General features: G+C 37.8%; 1 protein-coding gene across 21 annotated transcripts in view; it reads right to left on the bottom strand.

Moving 5' to 3' along the window:
• The window catches only part of Dlg2 (discs large MAGUK scaffold protein 2), a 1,918,473-nt gene that overhangs the window by 372,501 nt on the left and 1,523,440 nt on the right, over positions 1-22,532 (bottom strand). For all 21 annotated transcript variants that reach the window (XM_090348516.1, XM_090348525.1, XM_090348524.1 and 18 more), the window contains one exon: positions 7,516-7,584. In XM_090348516.1, coding sequence (XP_090204642.1) covers positions 7,516-7,584 — 69 coding nt within the window. The remainder of the gene's footprint in view (positions 1-7,515; positions 7,585-22,532) is intronic.

Here is a 22,532-nt window from a genome sequence, read left to right on the forward strand (position 1 = left end):
TTGTTATCACAAAACACAAAAATTTATTTATTCTTACACACTGGTTATTTCAACAGTAGATGGCGATAGAAACCCAGGCTCTGTTTTATGATAAAGCTTCTATGTAGAGGGCCTTAAAACATTTCCTTGTTATCTGCAGCTTCAGCAATTTTTTCAATAGCAACACATTTTTGGCATTCCTTAACGTATGTTGTGATGACACCTTTTATATTTTCAGCTCTGCCTGTGACAGAAGAATGATTACAAGGCCTAATGAAGGCTGTTTTATGAATGAAGGAAATAGAAAAAAAAGTGGAAGGCCAATCGAAATGGAGCTAAGAATATGAGGTGACAGCTCACCAGGATCAGAGATAGAAACAGCAGGACAGGATGAGAGAACAGAGAAGGTAAAGCACTATGGTAAATTGCCAAAACGAAGGCTCCAAGGTTTTCCATTAACTCCGAATGAACTGGCTGAGGCTTCAACTCTGAGGCTCACCTTTTCCCAGGGATCAAGGGGAGGGTAAAAGCTTCTAGAATCTTTCCAGTCAAGAATCCTAAGGGGATCTGGGAGCAGGAGTAAGAATAACATCCAAGGGCAAGCCTGTCTTTATTGGATTGTAAGTCATAGAGGAAAACTTGTTTGTAGCAACAATAAGTTTGATTTCTTTGCAACATTTCTAAACACGAACAATCTGCTCACACTCTTAATTTTCTTATACTTTTCTTAAACTCTTCAATGGCAGAGGGGAGAAAGAAAGAAGAGGGTGACATTCATACATGGTTTTATACACTCTGAAGATACACACAAAAAAAATCCTCTCTCTGTAATCCAGTTTTTCTTCCTGCTTTAGAGGAGTCACTTAAATTTCTGTGGCAATGTCGCCAGCTCTTGACTAGTGACCTCAACTACTAATAACCTAAATAAACCTCTCTGCCCAGGGGTTCCCAGGGGTTCCTTAAAGGTTAGGCTCTATATTTAGGAACATCTAAAGAATGTTCCAGAAGCCAAGCTTTTATCTTTAAAATGCTAAAGAGTTGGAAGACATTGCTTACCTCAACCTCACCATTTTGTGTGGCAATTGAGGCCTGCTCACAATTACCTCATCCTGCCAGATTAGGTTCTACGTTTCTGATTCTCAGGCCATTTTCTCCAGTGATAGGATACTTTGAAGCCAAATTCCTGAGTCCATGGACTATGAAAGATCAAATCTTTCTTTTTTCCAGTCCTGGGGCTTAAACTCTGGGTCTGGACACTATCCTAGGGCTTCTCAAGGCTAGTGCTCTACCACTTGAGCCACTTCTGACTTTTTCTGTGTATGTGGCACAGAGGAATTGAACTCAGGACTTCCTGCATGCTAGGCAAGCATTTTACCACTAGGCCATGCTCCTGGCCCCAAGATTGAGTCTTTTAAGTCAGTATTATTCTGAGAAATCTGGTAGATTTTTGAGAACCATGCCATCCAAACTGATCTCAGAATGTTTCTTGGAAAGGATGTGTGCTCAAGCCACACATGGGACCACTATTTTCTTCTAGGCCCTCATGATCTCAAGAGTCTAGGGCATAAGGAGGTGTAAGGTCTCTCTCTCTTTTTTTCTTTTTTGCCAGTCTTGGGGCTTGAACTCAGGGCCTTTCTCAAGAATATCTCTCTGTACCACTTGAGCCACAGCACCATTTCCGACTTTTTCTGTGTATTTGATACCAAGGAATCAAACTTAGGGCTTCATGCATGCTAGACAAGCACTTTACTACTAGGCCACACTCCAGGCTGGAAGGTGTCTCTTGACTCCCACAGTGGCACATAGCTGTTCCTGTGGAATTCAACCTATCCCTCTAAGAATCTAGCACAGTGATATCACCACCACAGCTCAGCGAACTGAATGAGTGAGTTCTCTTCCAGGAATCTGTTTATCGCCATGACTGTGCTTTGGATATCCTTTGGGTACAGAGACACTTTTGGACTTGGCAGAGGTATTTGCTTAGGGCCAATTTGACCTCTTCCCTGATTATAGCCTGTTAAGTACAGGTTGTTTCAGTGTTGTTGCTGATACAAAAACGTTGCTTACTAGAAAATTCTTCCTCTAAGCATATTTCTAAAATGGCTTTCTGAGGCAACATCAAGTAAAAAAAGTTCTCCACTGGATAAAAAAGGGATTACTGTGTAACTGAAGATGCTCCTTAATCGTAGCAGATGGTTAGCATATGATTTTCTTCTATTTTTTCCTTTTGAAGCCTCCATTTTACTCCAAACACATTCTCATTAGTGATACCTCCCGGAGAGTCTTATTATTGTAAACATAATCCTTCCTAAGCATTCCAGTTCTGATTCTAGTGGTAGAAGGAAATGCTTATACAGAGTGTTACTTTAAATTCTATTCTGTTCGCCTGTTTTCTTAACCTAGTTTTCCTGTTGAAATGAGTGTTCTTGTCTCTGTCATTGTGTAGTTTTGCTAAAATGTTTGGCACCATATGATGGCTCTCTGGTTATATTTAAGAATGAAGCAGTAAAAAAACTGGCTTGCAAGGGACAAGTTTATAAAATGTATAAACACAAGGGTTTTATTTTCTATTTTTGTCCAGTACTGGGATTTGAATTCATGACTCACTCAAGGCTGGCTCCACGTGAGCCTCACACTATTTCAGGCTTTTTGGTGGTTATTTGTAGATAAGATTCTCCTGGACCTGCCAGTGTGGGCTGACTTTGAACCACGATTCTCAATCTCAGCCTCCTGAGGAGTTAGGATGACAGAAGTGAGCCAACACCATCTGGCATCTTAACTGAAACTTAACTTCTTAACTCTGATACACTGAGCAAATTGGAAACTTCCCTCTTAGTGGCAATAGCAAAGGGATTTGCTGTGGAGGTTAATACTCAAATTAACACAGCTATGTTTCCTTTCATTAAAAAGGCAAAACTTCAGCCAGGTACTGGTGGCTCACGCTTGTAATCCTAGTTACTCAGGAGGTGGAGATCTGAGGCTTATGTTTGGAGCAAGCTCCAGCAGGAAAGTCTATAAGGCTATCCAATTAATCACAGAAAAAGCCCGAAGTGGAGTTGTGGCTCAGCAGGCAGAGCTCTAGCTCTGTGCAAATGGAGCTTAGGGAGAGTGCCTAATGCCCAGAGTTCAATTCTAGGACTGGCAAAAGAAAATAAAAATCTTAATAAAAAAAGTAAAAAGTACATTTACATTGCCTTCAGGCATGGAGAACTTTGACCCGGGCTGAATAAGTCCTCATCATGCCAATGGGTTAGACATGCATGCTTCTCAGGGGCTTCTTGTTAGCTGCCTTCATTGATCATTTTATCATGAATGCATCTATAAAATCCAAATGGACCTTTGGCAGAAAAGGGTTCTCCACCTAAGAATGAATCATCTATCCAGGCCATATGTAGAAGGTAACAACTTAGGCTGGTTTTGCTGTTGCTGCAAGACCTGTGGTGGCGGTGCATGATAAATGCTTAGTTAAGATGGGGAAAGTAAACCATTACTGGGCTCAGAACTATTCAGTTTCCACTGAGGGTTTTGGAATGTATTTCCTACAGATGCAGGAGGCAACTGTCCTTGGGAAAGGTGCTCATCACCTTCGGTGAATGATCTAATCCCAGGGCTTCTCCACTCTGCCTCAGCTGCCTGTTGGTTTCTATGATGCAATTCTGTTCTTAAAATTCCTTTCCATTTCCATCATCACTATGGGTTATCCCTTTATAATAATAATAATTTTTTTTTTTGGTGCTTGAACTCAGGGTCTGGTCCTTCTTCCTTCGATTTATTTTATTTTTTGTCACTGATGGCTTTCTTAGCTGGTACTCTATCACCCGAGTCATGCTTTCCAGCTGTGTGGTGGTTAACTGAAATTAAAAGTTTCACATACTTTCTTGCCTGAGCTGCCTTCAAACCACACTCCTCAGATCTCAGCCTCCTGAGTAGCTGGGACTGCAGGCATGAGCCTGGAATTAGCTTCCTTTTACAGGGTCTCAGGAGGAGGAAGAGGGGATTCAGGGGAGGGTAGTACCTGTCAAGTTGGACCTGAAGCAGAGAGCTCACCTGGTTTATTGGAATATTATTCTACCTTATTTTCACTAGTGTAGTTATAAATCTATTATCAGTTTAAAAACAGTAGTGGTTATGATGGAGGGCTGAGTTAGACAGTTTGTCTCTATGGATTAAATAAATGGGAAATTGGAATTATCTTCATTTATTTCATGTCAAGTAAATGGAAATCTAGGTGAAAATTATATACTCATATGGCCTTGTAAGCTACATCCATCTAAAAAATACCTATGTAGTTTCTTTTCATAAAAGCATTAAGAAGAAGAATTTTCAAACAATAGGATTTCCAATTTCAGCTGATTGCCTATGCTAACTAGTTTAATACCTTAATGGGAAACCTGCTAAAGACCCCTAAGTTTATGTAAAAGAAAAAGAACTTTCCCACTGTGTATTCAGTGACAATAATTATGTGTTATATTATCACTTGGCCTGATAGCCAGCTGAGCAAATATAATATGAACCTTCATATTCTGGGATTTACAGAAAATTGCTGAGGTTTTTTTCCTTTTAAATGTAAAACTATTTTATCCTCAATGATTTTTGTTTTGTATTTAGAAATCTTTAAATAATATGTTTTAGAATTAATATTCAAAGTAGGCCTTCAAATTAATCTGCATTTAACACTGTGTGTGTGTGTGTGTGTGTGTGTGTGTGTGTGTGTGTGTGTGTGTGTGTGTGTGTGTGTGTGCTTATGTGCTGATCTGGAACTCAGGGACTGGGTGTTGTTATTAGAGTCTTATTGTTCAAGGCTAGGACTCTACCAATTCAGCCACCACTCCATTTCTGGCTTTTTGGTGGTTAATTGGTGATAAAAGTTTCATGGACTTTCCTGCTCAGCTGGCTTTAAACTGTAATCGTCAGAGCTCAGGTTCCTGAGTAGCTAGGATTACAAGCATAAGCCACCCGCAATCAGCTATTTTATTTAGTTATTTAAAAATATTTTTGTTAGCTGGGCACTGGTAGCTCATGCCTAGCTACTCAGGAGGCTGAGATCTGAGGATCATGGTTCAAAGTCAGGTAGGGAAGGAAAGTTCATGAGATTCTTATCTCCAATTAACCACCAGAAAAATCTGAAGTTGACACTGTGGTGTGAAGTGGTAGAACACTAGCCTTGAGCTGAAGAGCTCAGGGACAGCTCTCAGACTCAGAGTTCAAGCCCCAGAAAGGACAAAAACAAAAACATTTCTTTTTAATTATCTCAGTTGTATACAGAAGTTGATATTCAACAAATGAGTTTATAAATACAGGACATCTTGACTGAGGTTACCCCTTTCAACATTTTTAGCCATCCCTCCCAACCTACTCCTCTCACTTTTTGAATCTTTGTAGGGTATACATTGAATTTTGGCTTCATTCTCTCCCCTGCTTCTTCTCCTTATTTGCCTACTCCCTCTCAACCCTACTATTTGCTGGTGTTTATTTTGCTGACTATACTTTTTTCTTTAAAGCCTAGTGAACTAAGTATGTTCAACTAGTGCTAATTATTGAATGTCTACTATGGATCTGCTGCTTTTGGAAAAAGTTGGTCAATATTCTGTTTCCCTTTGCATCTTTATCTTATCAGAGAACTAGAAGTTGAGATTACATTTACAGCAGAGACCATCAAACTCAAGGGAGAACACCAAAACAAAATGCTTATTTACAAGTACTCATAAGATTTTGTTAATTAAGAGAGAAAAGAAATGAAAGGCTTGGAAATAGCTTTAGATGGAAAATGTCACTAATAGTATTTTTTTTTTGCCAGCTGTGGGGCTTGAACTGAGGGCCTGGCACTGTCCTTGGACTTTTCTTAAGGCTAGAGCTCTACCCTTGAGCCACAGCACCACTTCCAGCTTTTTTTCTATATATGTGGTACCGAGGAATCGAACCCGGGGCCTTCATGCATACTAGGCAAGCACTCTACCACTAAGCCAAACTCCCAGCCCACTAATAGTATTTTGAGAAGAAATTTTCATGTTAATGACCAAAATGATTTTTTGTTTCTTTCTGTTTCTTCTTCCTTCTCTCTTCCTTCCCTTCCCTTCCTTCCTCTCTCCCTCCCTCCTCCCTCCCTTCCCTCCTTCCCCTCTTCCTTCCCTCCCTCCCCCTCTCTCTTCTATCTTTCTCTCTCTCTCTCTCTCTCTCTCTCTCTCTCTCTCTCTCTCTCTCTCTCTCTCTCTCTCTCTCTCTCTCTCTCTCTCTCTTTCTTTCTTTTGTGGGTTATGGGCCTTGAACTTGGCCTGGGTGCTGTCCCTGAGCTCTTCAGCTCAAAGCTATAACCCTACCCCTGGGCTGGGAGTTGTCCCTGAGCTCTTCAGCTCAAGGCTATCGTCCTACTTCTTGAGTCAAGCCCCACTCCTGTTTTCTAGAGATTAACTGTAGATAAGAGTCTCAGGTCCTTTTGTGTCTGGCTTAGAACCTTGATTCTCAGATCTCAGCCTCTTGAGTAGCTAGGATTACAGGCTTGAGCCAGTGCACCCAGCTCTTGGGTTTTTTTTTTTTTTTGCCATTCCTGGGGCTTGATATCAGGGCCTGGGAACTTTCTGGAGCTTTTGTGCTCAAATCTAACGCTGTACCACTTGAGCTACAGCTCCACTTCAGGATTTTTGGGTGGTTAATTGCAGGTAAGAGTCTCATAGACTTTCCTGCCTGAGCTGGCTTGGAATCAACATCCTCAGATTTCAGCTTCCTGAGCATCAAGTATTATAGACATGAGTCACTAGCACCTGACCTATTAAATGATTTCTAAGATTAGAGCTAATTTTCATTGTTTATCATAATGTTTTTTGCCCTAGGAAATTCTTTGCTTTGTGTAAGTAGGCTTGAATTGGTTTTATAAATTGTGTAACCAGTGCCCTCAATAAAGCTTTTCATGCATATTATAGGGTTCGAGCTGTATATTGGAGACTGATTTTCATCTCAAATCCATGCTGTGCTACTGTGTTAGTATTCCTATGAAACAATTTCTTAATTTCTTTTAGAATCAACAAAGGTATTATGCCATAGGGCTATCTTTGTACCTGTTTTATGCTACATGTTCATTTCGTTCCTTTCGCCTTGAAAGAATATCCAGGGACTTGTAGTGTTATGCGAACAATTCAGCTCTCATGTAGAGAGTTCTAGCTGAGGCCAGTGATGTATCTCAAAAGAAGTTAAGAGCTCTGTCTCAGAAACTGCTCTAAGCTGAGACTACTCCGCCTTTCATGCCCATTCTCTGTCAAGCACTCTTCTTATCCTTCCCTCCCAATTGGTGTAGTGTTTACACTGGACTATAAGTGTATGTTCACATTTCTGTCATTCACATTATACAATGGGCCCTTTGAAAGCGAGTAGGTTTTTATCCCTCTGAAGGGAAAGAATTGGTACATAACTTGAGTGTCATATATAATTACTGGGTTAGTGGAATGAAGGAGTAGGGAGATGAAGAGAAAGAAGGGAGACAGTGGGGAGGACTTTATACCCAAAGTCTGTACAGTGTAGTTTAAAAGAGAATTGGTGTCTTACCCTTCGAGGGAGATGGCCCGTTGCAGAGTCACTGAAGGCTGGCGGGTTGCAGTGCTGTGTTGGGAATGACTATCAAGAAAGATAGAAAGAAAGAAAACATGGATCATTTATTTAATATGCCTTTGTCGATTTCACTCAGTTCTTGTCAAGAAAAGAGACACTCTTGAAAGAAAAAAAGAGATTAATAAATCTTTAATGATTAGTAGATCCATTCACAAAACATACCACTTTAACCCAGATAAGAATTTAATGATTGCCTGTAATCTGATTTCATTGTGCATTACTCTAAAATAGCCTTTAAATGCTAAGTAGGCATGAAAAAGAAACAATCATATTTAGAAAAGATAATCTCCTTCTTAGGAAGCGATAACAGAGCATAAAAACATAAATTTAATTTTGATGCTATATATTTAAGTTGGGGAATATTTTTTTCATAGTAACAGAATTTTATATGGAACCTAATCTTTTAATTATAGTAGTGTTTGGAATACATATTTTTAATTCAAATTTTACAAATATGAACTATGTAACTTAGAATTTGAACTTTGTAAAATTAATAATGTAGTTGTTTTATGAACACAAAATCTTTAAAAATGGGCCTTCCAGCTCCATGTTAGTTTTAGTATCTAATGCAGTTTCTTATTTGGTTTTGGTTTCATGTAACAAGAAAAGATTGATTTTGTAGCTAAGTATTAGAAATAACAATGATAATATCTAACCTTTACTGAATGAAGTGTTTGCTTTAAAATACGTTTAAACATCGATAAAGTATACATGAATGTTGAGTTTTAGTTTGTGATATTAGTATTTTAATTGAAACAGTTACATACACAGGTAGTATGGGAACATGTGTGTACATATATACAACTACAAAGGCAAATTGGAATTAAATGTCTTGGAATATTAGGTAACTTAGCCAAGCTCCTGGATTTCTCAGCATATGTTGAAAACTCTGTCAGTGCCACAGACAGACAGCCCATCTTTGTGGGCTGCAGAGATTGCCCTTCGGTCATTACAATGACAAATGGTGTCTTTCTGTAACTAGCATATGGTTGTGTCTTTCTGTAACTAGCATAGTGACATGGTTGACATTTGTCTAAGGCTAAGGAAACAAGGTTTTGAATCCTAACTGGAGCTTAGAAAATGAACTTTTTTTTTTTTTAAATTTAGAGCTGTACATTTCATTCCATGAACTCCTCATAATGCAAAAGCACCACAGATATTGGTAAAATATGTAGTAAGGGGCCGGGAGTTTGGCCTAGTGGTAGAGTGCTTGCCTAGAATGCACAAAGACCCAGGTTCGATTCCTCGGTACCACATACATAGAAAAAAAAGCCAGAAATGGTGCTGAGGCTCAAGTGGTAGAGCTCTAGCATTGAGGAAAGTCCAAGGACAGTGGTCAGGCCCTGAGATCAAGCCCACGACTGGCAAAAAAAAAAAAATAACCAGGGGAAAAAACAGGACTGCAATTAGGACTTGGACTGTGAGGCCAAATGACCTAAGTTCAGATCTTGATTTAATCACATCTATCAGTGTAATCTTTTTAACCAACTTCAACCTCTATGAACACCTTTTTTTTTTTAATGGGCTTCAGCTACAATGCTTTCCCTATAAGATTCTTATTCAATAGGTGCAGGATAAAGGCTATCATATGACAAGAACTATTTGTTAAATAGAGACAGTAATATAATTGAGCAGATTGTATACTTTGAGATGTTTGATGCTAAATAAGAACAATTATGTAGACTCTGTAAGTTAGTGATGTTGTCAATACCAAAAGGCATGTGATTCTGTACAGAATGTAGCTTTGGTGATAAATATCAAGTTATAATATATTGTATGTATTAAAACATTATAAAATCAGTGGAAATAAAAAGAAGCATAATGGCCTAATATACAACCCAAGGTAATAAAATACTAGTCATGCTGAGATCTTGGCTCTTCTTGCCCTCAAAACAATCTAAATGAAAGGGTCACTACTGGAGATGTTAAACACATTAATTCACTTCATTTACTATCTAATTATGTCTTACAATATGATGTTTTATACTTTGATATATACAATAAATTTACTTTTTAGAAATTTATGGAAATAAAGAGAAAGCAAAATATCTCATTCATAATTTTATTAAATCTTAGAATTTACATGTAATTGATCATCAAGCCAAGCAAGCATATGTTCACACTTATGTGTATGTCACATATATTTCACAGAACTATATAAACATATATTCATATATGTATACATGCTTCTCTGTATATATATATATATATACTTTCATATATGCTAATAAATGTTAAAGCTGGTATCATGATATATACTTGAGATACCAGCCTATTTTCTTACATTTTTCTGGTATATTGTAATTTTCTGGTATATTTTCTTAAAAATATTTTGTTTTATTTTTATGGTTTATTTAATGACTTTTTTGGTCTGTTTTTAATGTGGTACCAAGGAATTGAACCCAGGGCCTCATGTATGCTAGGAAAGCACTTCATCACTAAGCCATAATCCCAGACCTATGATATTTTCTTAATATAGTTTAATAATTTCAACAGATTCTTCAGAATTATTATCTTGGTATTATATTGGCATTGCATTATATGAAGACATACATTTATTTAACCATTCATTATAGATATTATTATATTATTTTATATTATAATTTTAATATCATAAGCCACACTACAATGTCTGTTAGTACCAATTACTTTATCCTTATTCTACAATTTCCTTTACTTCAGATGTATTTCATTAAGTAGAAACAATTTATTGGTTTGTGCTCGTCCTGAGACTTGAACTTGGGTCCCTGAGCTGTTGTGGTCCACTTGAGCCACAGATCTACTTCTGGGTTTGTGTGGTCAATTATAGCTAAGAGTTTCCTACTCAGGCTGGCTTAGATCCTCAAATCTCAGCTAGGATCATAGGTGTGAGCTACTGGCACCTGGCTTCATTGATTAATTGCTTTTCAGAAGCTTTGCCCCATTTTATTGCATCTAAAAAGTGTTTATGTCATTTCACCTTCACTGTAGCAGCTTTAACATAATTTTTAAACTCTCTGTAAATGGAATATATAGATGCAAAGTGAACCTTATATTTGCAATGAGCATTCCTTTATTAATGAGAATCACCATTTAAAAGACTTTTTGAGGCACTGGGATTGAATCTAGGGTTTCACACTTTCTGGGCAAACATCACTTGAGCAATTCCCTCAACTTTCCTTGTCCTGTTGAGATTAAGTTCTTGCTAATTTTGTCTGGGCTGGCCTTGAACTTCAAGATCAGCCTACTCTCTCTCCTGAGTAGCTGGGATCACAGGTGTGTCTTACCACACGAGCTTTAACAATTTTTCTTCTTATTAAAATATTAAGTGTACAAAAATAGGTTTCATATGGCATTTTATATTTGTATATGATATGTAAGGTTCTTTGGCTATATTCACTCCTGCGACCCTCTCCAGTTCCTCTTCTCTCTAGTCACTTTCTTTTTCCAGACAGCTCCTCCTCTGCTTTCATGGAGAACCATTATTGCTTCTATGTGTTTATTTGCTAATTGTAATTCCTAGATATTGTCTTATCCTTCCTTAATCATTTGTCTTCTGCTGGTTTAGAAAGTATCAATAGTTCATTTTGGGTAAAGATCAATGGTACTTACTAACGAAGATTAATAAGCAATTGAAATCCCTGAAACCATCTTCATCACTGGTCCAGACCACACAATGAGTACAAAAACAATTCCATAATTTCCACTTTCAATACATTTACAACTATTATTCTAACCTACGGGATACCAGTAATGTTCCTTTTAAAGTTTCAGTGACACTTAAATTCAAAAAATCTCATCAAGAGTTCACTTGACTCCTTATATACAACACATGTGAAGTCAGCTGATTTCTCAGAACATGGAAGCAGTGAAACAAATAGATCCTTTTATAACATGTAATTATCCTTTTTACACTTGGCAAACAAATAGGATGAATTATCCAACTTGAAGACTAAGCAAAATTTTGCTATCCACAGATAGCTAAGCCATCCTTGCAGGGAGTACATACTGGGAGGGCGAGGTGGGTATCAGGACTTACCTGCCAGTGAAAACTGATATTTTACCAATCAACAAACCTCTTCTTCTCAGGGCAAGGCAGGTTCTATCCTCTCCATATAACTTAAGACATCTAGTGTGTCTCAGAGCTATATGACTAAGAAAAATCCACTGCCTGGCTTTTTCAACTCTTAGGGCAAAGAGGTCAGCCAGAAGGAATATCAAGGAAAAAAAGCATAGCTAAAATGAAAGGCTTTCAATACTGGAGAGCTAAGGGCTTAGAAAGAGCTCTATCTTATAAATCTTTATGTGCAAATTGCAAGCCTTTAGACCTACTTCAGCATCCCTGCTTGTGAAGCAGCTCATTATGGGGCCCTAAGTTTCTCTGGCATAGCTAGTGTAGCCCCCTCTGGGTTCACATCTAAACCTTCCTTATTGCCATTACAGCACCCAGATTACATCATCCTGACTCATTTTCATATCTTTTCTTTTACTAAGTTACATGAACTTTCAGAGTAGGGTGTTGAGCTTATTATCTGCTCAGTTTCAGTCCAGATCTGGTATTGGAAAATTACTTCATGGATGTCTTTTTCATGGATTGAATTCTGTCTACTGGAAAAGCCTCACATTTTTGATAGAAATTAAACAAATAAAGTCTCAGATCTCCTAGCTAGTAGTTAATCTGAATGGAACTCAGGTTGGCTCATATGAAAATGCTTGCTCCTCTGATATAATCCACAGGATCTTACAGAAATGTGAAATGAAAACTTTCAGTTAGCCCCTGTGGTTCACACCTGTGATCCTAGCTACTCAGGAGCCTGAGAACTGAAGACTTTAGTGAAGCCAGCCAGGGCAGTCAAGGCTATGAGACTCTTTTTCAACTAACCAGTAAAGAGTTGTAAATGGAGGTGTGACTCAAAGGGTAGAGCACCAGCCTTGAACAAAATAGCCAAGTGAGAGCATGAGGCCTTGATTTCAAGCATCAGCATCAATACACACATACAAATACACACACACACACACACACACACACACACACACACACACACACACACACACTTCTGAAACAAAACAAAACAAAAATTTTCCTTGTTAGTGTCTTCTCAATATTATATTTGTGGTCATCATTTGACATAGAGCAACTTCTCTATCCTGTTAACACGGTCTGAACTAGTAAGAAGTCCTGGGCATATACAACAGTTAAGTGGCCATAAATGGTGAGTGGGAAGAAGGGGATATGAGGAAGTCCCAGCATCACAGCACAGCATGGGTGCTGATGAGTTCTCTGCAACTGGAAGGAAGAAACCTATGCCACTGATTCTATTTAGGTAGCTTGGCTGAGGAGCTAAATCAGATATGTCAAGGTACATCTTTGTAAGACAGTTGACAATGCAGAGAGATGCAGCAGCTCTATTGGCTGTTGAAATCACACTGTCAGTGAATACAGGTGAGGCAGATCTCTAGAGGCTCCTCCCCCAAAAGTCTGATTTTCTAAGCACAAGACTCTCAAGCAGTTGTCTAGAGAAACAACACCCCGATGGAGCTGAAGGATGCATTTCTATTGCTTATATTTAAGTTTGTATTTAAGGATGTATTTCTATTGCTTGTATTTCTGAGCATCATACTTGAACATGGTATTAAATGGTTTGTTAATTTCCTTTCTTTAAGCAAGCGGTGTGTATACCATAATGAGCAGTATTTCCTCTTAAAATCGTAAAACTATGATTTGAAATGAAAGCGCAAATCATTTTTATATATAGTTATTAATGGGATAATAATAATAAGGCATGGAATTGATGGATAAGGACCCATTTATAACTTTAATAATTACTGAGGTATAGTCAATATGGTCATTTCCTTTACTTACAAAAAATTCATCATTTTTCCTGTCCTATTAAACTCTTGACTTTTCTCTTGAATATTTGTGTCATTCATTGATTTATTAATACTTTGTTCTTCATTTTTATTTTCCCTCTGAGTATTTCTTGATTCACACATTCAATCACTGTTACTTTTTTTTCCTTAATGCCAGTATTAGGGCTTCAACTCAGGGCCCGAATGCTTTCACTCAAGGCTGGGACTGTAGCAATTGAGCCACAGCCCTGTATGCACCTCGAAGACAGGAGTCTCACAGACTTTCCTACCTAGGCTGACTTTGAGCTGTGATCCTCAGATTTCAGGCTTCTGAATAGCTGGGATTACAGGTATGAACCACCTCTGATGCGATATAATCCAAACACTTACCTTCCATCAGGAGGCTCAGTATTCCTCCTGCCAACTCTTTGATATTTGCCATGAGTTTTGTGCATGATTATTTACATGTTTATTATGTTTAACTGAGGTTAACTGGATACTTCTCATATGCCAGAGATTGTGTTGTATTCTTAGTATGAATTTTTGATTCTTCAATATTATAGTCTTGAGTAAATATCAGATGAGAAAAGAGGATGTTGAAAGCTCATAACCCAAATGGCCTGGGTCCCTATAAATAACATTTAAAAACAAATTCCCAGGTGTATTTGATCGGCAAATCAAACTATGCTTAGAAAGATGTATAAAAATGGGAAGATATTTTGAGGAGTTAGAAGAACATGGTCAACACTACAAAGGGTCAGAAGTTGTGATATGTTCTGGGAATTCTGAGCATCTGGGCTCAAGAGTGGAGTGGAGAAGGGTGAAGCCAGGAAGCTGACAGAACTGGATCCTGAGAGCCATGAACACCTTGCCAAGAAGTCTATATGCTATTCTACCAGCAATGGGTGGCCTCTCCAAACTTGGTTAAGGGAATTCACCATGGTGACAACTCTTGATTCAGAAAGACAAATCTGGCAATATTATGAAAGTGGAAGAAAATGGAAGAAATCTACAAGTACCAAATTATCATAATGGAGAAAATAAGTAAGTGCTTAAACTTAAATAATTTAGTATGGGTTAGAGGGTGGATTTATTTAACAAATTTGAAGGTAAAACATTCAGGAATGGCTAAGTAGAAGTTAAGAAAGAATGTAATTTTCTACAAATAATTACTTTCCGACTAACATAATAGTTACAGATTATTAAAAGGTTATCAGGGTGTATTCTGATTTATGTACACAATGGGTAAAGATAAAATTGGGCTAACTAGCACAATGATGTTCATTGCAGCATTATTTATCATAGCGAAGATATGGAACCGACTCAGATGCCCCTCAGTAGATGATTGGATCAAGTTATATGGTGTGTATAACTACTGAAACAAATAATGAGCATTAAGAAGGAGAACATGACAAGAAACAAGGGACACTAGAAGGATGAATCTGCAGGGTTTGGCAGCCATGGAAGGCAAGCAAGGAGTAGCCCCTGTTCCTCATTCAGTTAATGGTAGGAATTTGTACTGAGAAAGAAGAATAGTGGATTTGAGGGAACTAGGATTAATTAATGTTGGACATAGAGACCCAGGGTAACATTAGGATAGATATGTTAGTAAGAAGAAGCATGAAAAGAAATGGAAAGACTTGGAAAAAATCATATTAAGTGAAGTAAGCCAGACCCAAAGGAACACAGGCTCAATGGTTTCTCTTCATTTGTAATAATTAGTATACATCTGGAACTCTCCTAGCAGAGGATTACAAGAGTGCCAAACCTAGATACATAAGGTCATATAGGATGAGGCTAAATGAAAGGGATCTCCAGGATATGAAAACAAGAGCTTTATATCATGTGATTGTTGTTCTTAATGTACTATGTTGTTTCTCTTCTCTTTTGTTGCCCTTTGGTTAATCTCATATTGTTACAGTATCTGACTTTGATACCTGGCATATTGTATATATGTTTATTTGCTTATTTGAAATATGAAAGGGAAGGGGGGAAACAAGATGATTGGGAGGGGGTGGGGAAGAGAGAAATGGGGACAAAAACATGAGAAAGGGTATCAATGTGTGAGAAGTAATGCATTTACTCTCTGGTGAATATAACTGTAACCCCTCTATATATTACAATAAAAAACATTGTTGAAACAAACAATGGTTTAGCTGATTTATCCAGGACAATTGTCTGTACACTGAGTGCCATATGTTTCAGTTTAGGGAGATAATTCTAGTTGATGTGTCTGGAATGGGAGTAACTTTCTCATAACCTCCTTTCACTTTCACTAGTGTTATGGCTTCATCAATAATTAATAGAGACACCTAAGTGTCTCTGCTGTTATAGCAGAGATTTGGGAAGGGAAATAGGATGTGAACCTGGTAACAAAAATCTAAGTTTTGCTCATAGAAATCAACTCCAAAGTTGAGAATCTATGAACACCTTTGTGATTGTACTTATGGAAAAAGACTTACACAAATGTGTGAAACCTCATTCTACAAAATCAGAGCAGAAAAATAAATCAACAACAAAGAAAAAAAAAAAGAAATAAGAAGCACAAAAATCTAGAAAGTGAGAAATTGGAGTCTAACCCTAGTAAGACAGTTCTGTTTTTTCAAAAGGAATAAAGTACAGGTGCTTGAAAGCCATAAGTATTCCTACAATGACTATAAGAAGAACCAGAAGCTGATTTACAGATGTGGTGACAAGACCAAGTAGGCCAGGGTTGCTAAAGGGACGGGCAGGCCTCAGTGCTGGGAAAGAGGCAGCTTCAAGGAGATTTTAGTCAATGTTTGCTGATGTCCTTAAAGCACTTAAATCTGAAACCCAGGTCAAACGAAGGTAGAAGGAAGTTCAGAAACAAATGGAAGCTAAGTTAAAATATAGCCTGTGTAGTACTTTACAAAGACCATTCTATGCTACACAGGTTTTAAACAGCTGGACAAGCCATGAGAAGAAACAGTTCTAAAAAGGCAAAAGTAAGTTCCAAGGCTTCCAATCCTAGCTTTTTCAGAAACCCGTCTCCTCAGAACCTTTCTGTGACCCAAATGGATCTGACATTAGTACACCCGAAAAGGTGACCAGGCAAATAAATGGGACTTTGCCTTCTACCATTTTGCTGGATGTTAATTTCAATGAAGAACGGATCTTATTCTATAATTTATTTTCCTCATTGATTTTTTCACGCACATGTTTCACAGTGGTTGCCATCTTACTGTTAATAGATAACATTAGTAAGAGGCCAAATGTTCAATTCTGATGGTCACCCTTTATACTTCCAAAGCAAGAATTATCTCTGTCTCTTAGATTCTCTTTAAGTTGATTGTGGTCAAGGTAGCTCTATGGTCATTTATTTAGCTAAGCTTCTACTAACAGTATTATAATTAGAGAATACTAATATTATTTAATTGAAGGGACATATTTGGAAATAAATATTATAAATATTAATCATTATAAAGTACAATACAGAACTGATACTTTTTCTCGTGGTAATATTGGGATGTGAACTCAGGGCCATGCTTAATGACTGCACTGTACTACTCTTGGGGATATATCTGAAGTACTTGTGGCCAGAAATACACACACACACACACACAACACACACACACACACACAAACACATCCCTACATGTCTATGTCGTCGGACTTGAACTCTGGGCCTGGGTGTTGTCCCTGAGCTCTTCACTTCAAGGATACTACCCTACCCCTTGAGCCACAGTGCCACTTCTGGCTTTCTGGTGGTTAACTGGAGATAAGAGTCTCATGAACTTTTTAGTGCCTGGGCTGGCTTTGAACTGCAATCCTCAGATCTCAGCCTCCTGAGTCGCTACAATTTCAGACGTGATCCACCACACCCAGCTCTTATCTATGTTTATTGCAACATTCTTCACAATAGCTAAACAACTAAACAAGATGAGATGCCCAAACAATAGATGAATACAGAAGACATGACAATCATATATGTGTATTCAGATACACATATGAATGCATATGTATATGTATATATACATGCTTATATGTGTACACATGCATATATATAAGTGTATACAGAACTATTGACTATACGATATTGCATAGTTATAAAAAATGAAGTCACGAAATTTGCAGAAAAATGGGTGCAATTGGAGGACACCATGCTAAGCAGGAGAAGATAAGTCCCACCCCCAAATCAGGATATCACATATTTTGACACATAAGTTGAAATTAGACTTAAAAAATACATAGTATGGATCATGAAGATGTGGTATCTACCTCCCTCTTTTCTCTCTATATTCTTCTTAATTCTTCTTATTTTCATAAGTTTTATCTAAGTTCATCTAAACTTTCTACTCAAATATTCTACCTATCACCTTAGATCAGTTATCCTTACCGTATACTTTTTCTTCATTACTATAATAATCTTACACTCCTGCATTATTCTTTTCTTACCTCCCTTGTCGTCTTTCTTATTATTTTTCTATCTCTGGTCCTCTGTTCATCCTTCAACTCTTATAATGCATGGATCTACATTTGATGGTTGTTGAGCAATGCTGTGTATCTAGGTGTTCAACTATACTTTAGGTCCAGAGGGACTTAAATACAATAGAAATTGGATTGAGGGGCTTATTGTTTTTGTTATAAATCGGTAATCTGTGGTTGTATTAGATTTGTATGTAAGTGCACGAAAAGAAAGAGAGTGATATTACCAATCTAAAAGAGCGAACATCTATTGTCAGCCAACTAAAAAGGTCTAGGTTGGTTATTTTTTTTATTTATTTTTATTTATTTTATTTTATTTTTTTGCATTTTTTATTGTAATTAGTAAAAGGGTTACATGATATTTGCCAGATAGAAGGTGCATTAATTCACGTACATTGATACCCTTTCACATGTCTTGGTACCCATTTCCCCCCCACACACACACCCCCACCCATCTTGGTTTTCCCCTCTTCCCATCTAGGTTGGTTATATCTGAAAAATTATAATCTTGTTCAGTATTAATCTTGCTCCCATTTTCAAATGGGCAGAACAAGAAACTCAAGAAAAATGTCAAATCAAGGAATAGCATCTCCCACCCAACATAAATAGCTCAAAAAATTCAATTACTCCAAAACTAATATCCAAAGTAACAACCATCCCATTAAAAGATGGGCCAAAGACTTAAAGAAGAGTCTTCTGTGAAGAAGAAACAAAAATGGCCTATAGACACATGAAGAAATGCTCAACATCTCTGGTCATAATAGAAATGCAAATCAGACATCCCTTGGTTATCTCATATTGTTACAGTATCTCACTTTGTTACTTGATATATCAGATATATTTGTATTTGGTTATTTGAAATTGGATAGGGAAGGGGGGAAAACAAGATGAGGGGTGTGGGTGGGGGGGGGAAATGGGGACCAAGACATATGAAAAGGTATCAATTTATGGGAATTATTGCACCATCTATCTGGCAAATCTCATGTAACCCTTCTATTAATTACAATAAAAAAATAAAAAGAAATGCAAATCAAAACAACTCTAAGATTCTACCTCACTCCAGTTAGAATGGTCATGATCAAGAAATCTAATAACAACAGATGCTGGAGGGGATGTGGCCAGGAGGGATCACTACTACACTGTTGGTGGGAGTGAAAACTCATTCAACCACTATGGAAAACAGTATGGCAGTTCCTCAAAAGACTAAACATAGAGCTCCCCTATGACCCAGCAATTCCACTACTTGGCATATACCCAATTATCCAGAAAGAAGACATATTAAATCCAGTAGCAAAGTGATGTTCATTGCAGCAGTATTTACCATAGCAAAGATATGAAACCAACCGAGATGTCCCTCAGTTGATGAGTGGATCAACAAAATGTGGTATTTGTACACAATGGAATTCTATGCTGCTGTCAGAAAGAATGACATTGCCCCATTTTTTGGGAAATGGAAAGACTTAGAAAAAATTATATTAAGTGAAGTAAGCCAGACTCAAAAGAACATAGGCTTAATGCTTTCCCTCATTTGTCATAATCAGTAGAAACGTTGGGCTCTACTACCAGCGATCTGCAATAGAGCAAAACCTAGATACATAAGGCCATATAGTATGACGCTAAATGAAAGGACCGCTAGGACATAGAAACAAAAGCCATATAATGAGTGATTGTTGTCCTTAATGTACTATGTTATCTCTCATCTCTTTATATGCATAACATAAAACAGAAAATGAGAGAAACAGAAAATGAGGTGGAGTGTTTGTGTAGATGCATGAAACCCTAGATTCAATTCCTCAGTGCCACATTAACAGAAAATGCAGAAAATGCCAGTAGTGGAGCTTTGGCTCAAGTTATAGAGAATTTGCCTTGAGCAAAAGAGATGGTGCTCAGGCCCTGAATTCAAGGCCCAAAACTGGCAAAAAAAAAAAAAAGACGTTAAATAAGTTACTACTTAGGATAAGAAGGGGAAGGGAAAAGTGAAATAAAGGGAAGTAATTTTAAGATATTGTACAACTATATGTGGAAACAGCATAAAGAGCCCTGATGTTAATCAATATGAGATCAGAGGACAAGGAAAGAAAAACAGGCCTTTCAGAAGGTGGATGAGCTGGGCACCAGTAGCTCACACTGTTATCCTAGCTACTCATGAGACTGAGATCTGAGGATCGAGGTTCAAAGCCAGCCTAAGCATGAAAATCCATGCTTATCTTATCTCCAGTTAACAACCAGGAAGCCAGAAGTGGTGCTGTGGCAAAAATGGTAGAGCGATAGCCTTGAGCTGTAAGAGCTCAGGGACAGCATGCAGGCCCAGAGTTCAAGTCCCACAACTGAAAAAAAAAAAAGAAAATGGGTATCAGTGGGAGGAGGGTGGGCTAACAAGAAATATGAAAGAATGAATGTGGTTAAAGTAGACTTATTTTATCTATGAAAATAGGACAATGAGACCTGATGAAGTTGTTTTGGGAAAGGGAAGAAGGGTAAAGAGAGAGATAGAAGAGGTGAGATAAATGTTGGAACATAATTACAAGCAGGTGGGGAAATGTAACAATGGGACATTCTCCATTTAATTTAGGTAAGCTAATAGAATCAAAGTTGATTTCAAGAGACATAGTCTCTGATACTGTTTCCTTCTCAGTTGCCTGCCATCCAATCCTTCAAGACTAAGTCATACATTCAAAGTGTAATGAGATCTAGGAACCTTGTAACTGTTAAGCTGGTCTTCTAGCACACAGACATGTTTTCATGAAGGCGTTTCCACATACTAGTGAGACAGCCTTTTCAAACGAGTATTATCCCTAGGTAAACTGAAGAGAACAACCATATCAAGTGCTGAATCCCTTAACCGCAGGCCACTCATGGTTCCTTTCTGTTGAGCTGAACACTAAAATAGCTGTCACGTTATTTTAGTCAGGAATCTGAAGGGAAAATAATCACTTTTGTCCAATATGCCACTTGATTGCATTTAATAAAAACCACTTACTAAATGAACCAGGAAACTGATGCACAGAATGTTCTCAAGGAAGGTGGAAATGAATACATACTCTCTCTCAGCCATTCTATATTTCATGGCAAAAAAAAGCAATACAAATAAGAGAACTCCATTTATTGTCTACTTAAGAACACAGTGGTGGATCTTCATCATATAAAATATGAGAGTTTATTATCTGAAAAAATGGCAATCAATGGATTTTGGTTTGCTTCAGTAACCTTGTGTCTTATTGGAGACTGCTATAGAAGGAGATTTATACCACGGGCCATGCACAGTGCCACAGAGTTTACTGCAGCCCATCTCTGGTGCTGTTTAAACAAGGCTGAAAGTCAGTAAGGCAGCTGGGCATGAAATTACTGAGTTCTAGTTTGTCCACACTGAGAAGCACACTATGACTATGATCAAATGCCACTCGGGTTAGTTTTGAGAAATATGAATCAGCCACACTTGCTTTGGTTAAAGACAAAAGGAAAAGAAATAAAATAACCTCATAAATAAGTATTCTTAACATCTTAATACATCCTCTAATTACTGGCACTATTGTAGATTGCTGAACCTTACAAAATATGAAGCTTGATGGAGCATACCTATGATACCAGCACTGGAGAATCTGAGACTGAGCCAGGAGGACTGTAAGTTCAAAGCCAGCCTGGGCTGTATGGATGCCCTGTTTCACAAGTCAACCAACCAAAAGCAAAGGTTGATCCAAATAAATAAATAAATGGTATAGAAACTTCATATTGACAGAAAATAGAGGGTTAGTTGTATGGTATATCACTAAGCACTTGTATTTTCTCAGCTCTGAGTTTCCAGTGCCTTTACAGAAGTTTTCTCCTGGAAGGACCCCCTGTTTAAGTGTTGGTGCCACTGACAAGGACATTCGTGGTCGGGGCATGCTTTTCTCTCCAGCCCATAAATCTGAGGAACTACAAGATGGACAGACATCTTGACATCAAGTTCAGTGTCATGGACACATTCTACAGTGTGGATGTGATTATTACAAATGAGGGAAGCCATGGAGCTTATGTTCCTTTGGGTCTAGCTTTCTTCACTTAATATGATTTTTCTCAAGTCTGTCTATTTCTTTATGAATGGAGCATTGTCATTCTTTCTGATGGCAGCACAGAATTCCATTGGGTATAAATACCACATCTTTTTGATCCAATCATCTACTGAGGGGCATCTGGGTTGGTTCTATATCTTTGCTATGGTAAATAGTGCTGCAAGGAACATCACTTTGCTAGTGGATTTAGTATGTCCTTGTTTCTGGACATTTGGGTAAATGCCAAGGAGTGAGATTGCTGGGTCATAGGGGAGCTCTATGTTTAGTCTTTTGAGGCATGCCATACTGCTTTCCGCAGTGGTCGAATGAGTTTGCACTCCCACCAACAGTGTAGTAGTGATCTCTGCAGCATCTGTTGTTATTAGATTTCTTGATCATGGCCATTCTAACTGGAATCTCAAAGTTGTGTAGATTGACATTTGTTATATGGCCAGAGATGTCAAGCATTTCTTCATGTGTCTATAAGGACATTTTTATTTCCTCTTCAGAGAAGTCTCTTTAATCTTTAGCCCACCTTTTAAGGGGATGGTTGTTTCTTTCAGAATTTGTTTTGGAGAGATTCCATTTTTTAGCTGTTGATATATTTTAGATATGAGGCCCCTGTCTGTTATATAGCTATTGAAGATC

The sequence above is a fragment of the Megascapheus bottae genome, chromosome 16, assembly GCF_031878675.1.
Source record: "Megascapheus bottae isolate mThoBot1 chromosome 16, mThoBot2.hap1, whole genome shotgun sequence".
NCBI classification, from domain to species: domain Eukaryota; kingdom Metazoa; phylum Chordata; class Mammalia; order Rodentia; family Geomyidae; genus Megascapheus; species Megascapheus bottae.